The 6,666-nt window shown below is 46.4% G+C and overlaps 2 protein-coding genes across 2 annotated transcripts; one reads left to right on the top strand and one right to left on the bottom strand.

Moving 5' to 3' along the window:
- Positions 1-1,684: 1,684 nt before the first annotated feature.
- On the top strand, positions 1,685-4,679 carry calua (calumenin a). The gene is made up of 6 exons (XM_084910981.1): positions 1,685-2,118; positions 2,580-2,773; positions 2,866-3,032; positions 3,106-3,166; positions 3,765-3,964; positions 4,045-4,679. The coding sequence occupies exons 1-6, from the start codon at positions 1,874-1,876 to the stop codon at positions 4,147-4,149; spliced, it is 972 nt and encodes a 323-aa protein (XP_084767107.1). The 5' UTR covers positions 1,685-1,873; the 3' UTR covers positions 4,150-4,679.
- Positions 4,673-6,348, bottom strand: opn1sw1 (opsin 1 (cone pigments), short-wave-sensitive 1). The gene is made up of 5 exons (XM_084910980.1): positions 6,001-6,348; positions 5,756-5,924; positions 5,520-5,685; positions 5,153-5,392; positions 4,673-5,030 (listed from the first exon to the last, which is right to left on the bottom strand). The coding sequence occupies exons 1-5, from the start codon at positions 6,338-6,340 to the stop codon at positions 4,938-4,940; spliced, it is 1,008 nt and encodes a 335-aa protein (XP_084767106.1). The 5' UTR covers positions 6,341-6,348; the 3' UTR covers positions 4,673-4,937.
- Between the last annotated feature and the right edge of the window lie 318 nt (positions 6,349-6,666).

Genomic DNA, 6,666 nt, shown 5'->3' with positions numbered 1-6,666 from the left:
CTTTTGCCAACACCTGTGGAGTGCTTTATTCCAAGACACTGACATTGTTTTAAGATGTATGGATAAAGTTTGGCATTCCAGGAAAACCAGCTCTCTGATCCAGCGCAGAATCAGCACAGAGCTGTGTGTCTCCTTGTTGCAGGGCTGATAAGATGAAGGGTTAGTGGCTAATTCTGCAACACTGTTGTAATGTTGTGAAATGACAGTGAAAGGGGAAGTATAATGATTGTGTTGCTCCAAGGTGGTTTGACAATAGCGAGCAGTTTACTGCAGGCTGGAAGAAATTTCAGACATGGGGTTCATCCAGAGTGCAGTGCCTGGGCACGGCCACGAGGTGGTGATAGAAGTTGAGGTGGGTCAGGGTTAGGGTCTGATGAGGGCTTTGATGGGTGACCTTCAGTCCAGTTGGTGTTGTTTGCCTCTCCTCAGACCTGGCTGCAGTCTGCTGATTATAGAAGAATCTGCAGTACAGAAAAGCAAGAACAAGCAGACCCCAGACCCACTGCAAACACTAAATAACGAGACGACTCCATGTGGGTGCCAGACTTAAGAAAATCTTTGTGCAGAAGCGAATCGTGTTTCTCTCCAGAGATTCGTGGGATGATGTTTGCATGCTTCAGCTCCACCCTGAAGCTCTGAGTCTGCCATTGGATTTTTCCATTCACTGTGAACTCCGATGGAGGGCGTTCTTAAACGCAACACGGCACCACCTTTTGATTACAGTCTCTCACAGAGGGCCTCACCTATTACTGCTGCACTTTGCTTAAGTTTAAAACAACTTACAATATCAGATCACAGCTCATCATTTTCGTACGAAACTTGGAAAAAAAGAAAGTATACTTTATTGATCCCCTTGGGGAAATTCCTCTCTGCATTTAACCCATTCACTCAGTGAAGCAGTGGGCAACCATTGGGCGCCCGAGGAGCAGTGTGTATAGACAGTACCTTGCTCAGGGGTACCGCAGGGTAGCTGTTCAGTGGATTTGAATCACTGGCCTTCCGATCATGGGGCCACCACTCTACCTACTGAGCTATCCCTGCCCTAAAAAAAAGGATGCTATGTCAGAAATGGACTGTGGTCAAAGAACAAATGTTTGATTTTAATGAGCCAAATAAAAAAAATCACATAAATTAAAAAGTCAGCGACAAACAGGTCATAAGACATTTTTACTATTAGTACTTTTACTTTATTTAAATGTTGCTGTTTGTACGTGAGATTATAGATAAAGTTTTATTGGGGATGACCACAGTGGGGGTCACGTGTTAAAGTTGCAGTTAAATAAACGTGAATGAAAGAATCTGCAGGAAAGTTTCATCTTTTTTAAACTTCATGATTTTTCCGCCCCGCCCACTGCATGTCAGCGCGCGGGTCTGCGGACGTGGCATGCGTGCTTCCTTCTTTCCTCTCGTGAAGAAGAACCAATGAGTAAAGAGTCCGCGGACAGCAACCCTCTAGCATCATCGAGGGAGCATGACGTATAACTGAGGTGGACCAATCAGGTCGAGGGAAAAGTCTGACGCGGGCTCTGATTGGCTGCGGAGGCCCAGAGGCGGCTCCGCGGGGTCGCAGACAGCGGGGCTCGGTGTGAGGAACGAGCAGAGCAGCGGTCGCCAGGTGTAAGAGTAGCACGCGCACAGGTGAGAGGACAGCAGGTGAGTTGATGCTCCAACAGCTGTAGCGAGTTTGAGGCAATCTGCAGTTTTATGAATATTAAGCAGAAACTGTGATGTTTGTAAAACCAGAGTTTATTATCATGTGACTGACGTTTGCGAGAGAAGCTGACTGTGAGTGAAAATATTCAAAGAGGAATTTAAAGCTTAAAACGTAAACTTTGTTTCTGTGTGTGTGTGTGTTGTGTGTCTGTGTCTTTGTATGTGTGTCACAGTGTGTGTCAGGATGGTGCGTCCAGTGCTTGTGTTCCTCATCCTTGCTGTGGTGGTCAGCAGCAGCAGTAAGCCCACAGAGAGGAAAAGTCGGGTCCATCATGAGGAGCCTCTGAGCGCCCTTGAGCATGACGACCAGAAAAACTTTGACTACGACCACGAAGCATTTTTGGGACAAGAGGAGGCCAAAACCTTTGAGCAACTTCCTCCAGAGGAGAGCCAACGCAGACTCGGGTGAGTTCAGGTCATCTGAAGCTTCGCCTGGTTTTTCTGAGTGATGAAGAGAAGCAGGCCGGCCTCGGCTCTCCACATTGAAGTACAGCCCGATCAGACTGTGGCTGAGCGCTGTGCAGGGACAGGGTCCACAGAGCATAATGAGAAATTCAGACAATCACTTCCTGTAGCTGCGTCATGCTGACCGTGAGGAAATAGACGTCCTCACTGGTCGAATCGTCTGCACCTCCAGCTGCTGCAGACGCAGGAGAAACTTTACATTTTCAACTCACATACTCAGCTCAGCTGTGTTCACAAAAAACTCAATACAATTAAAATAAAGTCCAGTGTATTTCCTGGACCTGTGAGCTCAGTTTGGGTTCAGTTAGGTTAGATATTTCTCAAGTCCAGTCTTTATTTTTGTTGCCTCTCATTAAGATGTTGTTTTTGGCTTTGCGCTCTGGTAATTCGTGTCTCTGCAGCATCATCGTGGATAAAATTGACACTAACCGCGATGGTTTCGTCTCTGAGGAGGAGCTGAAGGCCTGGATCAGAAATGCTCAGAGGAAGCACATCTATGACAGCGTGGAGCATCAGTGGAAAGACTTCGACTTGAACGGCGACGGCCGCATCAGCTGGGACGAGTACAGGAATGTGACATATGGCAGTTATCTGGGTCAGGACTCCATCTGAGGTTATTAGGTCTTCTTTGATAAATGTTATTGTGCTGTAATCAGTCTGATCAGGTCTCTCATTGCTTGGTTCCAGATGACCCTCCAAAGGAACCAGAGTACAACTACACCCACATGATGTCGAGGGACGAGCGGAGGTTCCGGGTCGCAGACAGGAATGGAGACCTCATCGCAGACAAACAGGAGTTTACCGCTTTTCTTCATCCTGAAGAACACGAGTACATGAAGGACGTCGTGGTGCAGGTGAGACTGATGTCGTGGGGTCATGTGACCCACTGTTTCGTTTCAAATATTTAACTTTCTTTTTTTGTCACAGGAAACGATCGAAGACATCGACAAGAATGGAGACGGGTTTATCGACCTGAAGGAGTATATCGGTGAGGTTTTATCGATCAGGTGGAGCATTAGAGGAAACAGGAAGCAGCTGATCTGAAGGTCAGGAGGTCAGGCCTTTACCTTCTCCTGACAGACAGACTAGGCAGTGATGGTCTCATGATGAAAATGGACCTTGGAGCCTATGCATGCTTTTTGTGATGTCAAGCAGCAGGGGGCAGCACTGTGACGAGCTCGCTGCTGAATACCACAAAATTTACCTGCGGCTGAATTTATTCTGTGCGCTGCAGCTTTCCTTTTTATGATTAGCCAATCAGAGTGCTTGTTAGGTGGAAGTGTGTGTGTGTGTGTGTGTGTGTGTGTGTGTGTGTGTGTGTACAGACTGTAACCAAACAGATAACAGATTTAAGTTCCTCTTCTAAGTTTGGTCACTTCCTGTCACGTCCAATTGCCCCTCCCTGAGCCTGGTTCTGCCGCAGGTTTCTTCCTTTTAAAAGGGTGTTTTTCCTTCCCACTGTCACCAAAGTGCTTGCTCACAGGGCGTCGTATGATTGTTGGAGTTTCTCTGTATTATTGTATTGCCTTGAGGAAAATGTTGTTGTGATTTGTGCTATATAAACAAACTGAATTGAATTGTCGTAGGTGACATGTACATGTCTGAGGACGGCGAGGAGGAGCCTGAGTGGGTGGCGACAGAGCGTCAGCAGTTCTCGGAGTTCAGAGACAAAAACAAGGATGGGAAGATGGACAAAGAGGAGACGATGGACTGGATCCTTCCCTCTGACTATGACCATGCCGAGGCCGAAGCCCAACATCTGCTGCACGAGTCTGATGCAAACCAGGTGAGGCTGAACCAAAAGCTCCCCTCGCAGCTTTCTGTTTACCTGCTTGCATCTGTAACAGCTGATTTTTGTGTCTTCAGGATGGAAAACTGAGCAAGAAAGAGATTCTGGACAAGCATGAGGTGTTTGTCGGAAGTCAGGTGACAGACTTTGGAGAGGCGCTACTGCGACACGACGAGTTCTAGAAGGACACATGATTGAAGCGTCGCTGGAACAAACTGCTTCTGAATTTTGGTGGAAACTTTATGGAGATAATTTATTTTTAGAGCCAAAGAAGAAAAAACAGTTTTGATGTTCAACAGTTACTGCCAGGTTGTTAGGCCAGACTTTTTTATTTTTCGTATGTGTTTTTGCTCCTCACGAGTTTCTGCAGTACAGAAGCGTAAAACACTGACCCGCCATTTCACTAAAATCCACTTTTATTTCATTTAGCGTTGAAGAAAATTATGTCATTGGGACACAGGTGGACTAAAAGGAGTGCTCATGTGAGTTCAGGTGAGAGCGCCTTACTGTCGTAGCTGTGTTGGTCATTCGTAAAAAAATCTCACGTAAACGTTTTACGCTTCGTACTTCAGAGCGTTGCCACTTTGGAGCAAATAACAAATGTTTTTATAAAGATTTAAAGATGCCTTAAAGCTTAAAAAATCTACAGACAAAGTCTGAGTTTTATGTCGCATTTTTACCTGTTTATCAATAAAAAAAAGTGAAACTCAGAGTTTGGTTTCGTGAACGTTTTATTCAGAAAGTCTAAAGAAAGACACTTCACTGTTTTTAATGTTTATTTTTGCCTTTTATCTAAACACGTATGTTCTACAGGAACATAGATATCAGCTGATCGTGTGTACGTATAAACTTTATTTACATAACGATGAGAATACAGGAAACATTCGTCCTCCAAACTCTGACCTGTGAAAGTCCTCTTCAGCTCAGTCACGCCCTCTTAAAAGTCCTTTGTGTCACTTTGGTGTGAGCATTAAGAAGCTGTGGACACTTCAGTCTTTGTGGAAACTTCGGAGGATTCGTCCATTGTTTTTCCAAACACCATCTCCATGATACAGCCATTAAACTGAGAACAGAACAGAAGAACTCATCATCACTTCAGCGGCAGGGACAACTCAAACTGTCAGAGAAAAGCTGCGAAAAACTAAACTAAAAGCGTTCTGCACTGTGTTATCTGAGTGTGCTCACCTGTTTGTTCATGAAGACGTAGATGAGCGGGTTGTAGACGCAGGCGCTCTTAGAGAAAAACGCCGGGATGGTGACAAGTCGATAGTCTTTGTTTTCATCTGTGGAGTAGGCAAAGTAAAGAGCTGCCACGGCGTACGGGCCATAGCAGGTGACGAAGGACCCCACCATAACAATGATCATTCTTGACACCTCCTTCTCCGCCTTCTGGGTGGAGGCTGACTCAGCCTGCTGGGCTGCAACCTGCAGAGGAAACAACAAGGCTAAGCTTTAATGGAGTGAAGTTCTCAAGCTCCAAACACACAACCAGCACAGAGACTCAGTTAATCACTTAGTGCTGATTGATTGATTGATTGATTGATTGACTCACCGCTCTCAGAGCACCCAGCAGCTGGGAGTAGCAGAAGATGATGATGGTGAGAGGAATGATGAAGCAGGTGACCATGAGGAAGTGTGTGTAGCTGGTCGTGTTGTACTGCTCATTATGAGTGTACCAGTCGGGTCCACAGGAGCAGCCCAGACCTTCAGGGATGTACCTACCAACACAGACAGTCAGCTCACCTGTGCAGGACACACACGGCCAGAATCACCTGGTGCCTACAGTACCTGCTCCAGCCAAAGAAAGGTGGGCAGGCGCAGCCGATGCCCATGAACCAGGTGAAGGCCACTGCAGCCAGAGCGTGATTTGAGCCAAACTTAAAGGCTCCGAACGGTTTACAAATGACCAGGTACCTCTCAAAGGAAAGCACCGCCAAAGACCAGGCGGTCACCAGACCTGAGGAGGAGGGAGAAACACACCATTGCACCTGCACACACCTGTACACATCCTGCCGATGGATCGGGTGGTTTACCTGCCACGGAGCCCACAGCAGACTCCAGAGCACACAGCGTGTGACCCAGGAAGTAGTAACCTCGCATGGAGGCTAAGAACACCTGACTGACGGAGAAGGTGACGAAGATGAAGCCGGAGAAGGAGATGTTGACAAGAATGAAGTTGAGTGGGACTCTGAGCTTCTTGTACTTCATCGTCGCCACGAGAACAATGAAGTTTAAAGGAGTGCCAGCAAAAAAAACAAAACCCATAAAGGCGGCCTGCAGGTAAAAGGCCCAGACAGGGGCCAGGTAATACTGGGGCCCCTCAAAGGGACTGACTTTGGAGATGTTCTCGTACAGGTGGAAGTATTTTCCCATTGTGACCCTGAGCTCTTTGCCGCTGCTGCTGTGTCAGCCTCTTATATACGCTCATAAACCACTTACAGCAAAGATTATGCTGCTGGGATTTTTCTAAACTTTCAGGATTAAGAACTTCTGACTCCTTAATCTGCTTACAGAAGGTTTTCTCTGTGAACACATGGATCCACCCGAGTTCACCTCACTGCTCAAAAAAAACTTTGTGCTTTAAAGGTGATCGCAGTCGCATGCACGTCTTATTTAAATATTTATTTATTATTTTGGTAAATGGCTCTTGAACAATGGAATTGAACCTAGAACCATGTGGTCAGTGGATGAGTTTTCTC

This window comes from Perissodus microlepis, chromosome 17 (genome assembly GCF_051167445.1).
Source record: "Perissodus microlepis isolate ML-2025 ecotype Zambia chromosome 17, ASM5116744v1, whole genome shotgun sequence".
Lineage (NCBI taxonomy): Eukaryota > Metazoa > Chordata > Actinopteri > Cichliformes > Cichlidae > Perissodus > Perissodus microlepis.
The sequence above is the reverse complement of the archived record's forward strand: the minus strand, read 5'-3'. Positions and strand labels throughout refer to the sequence as shown.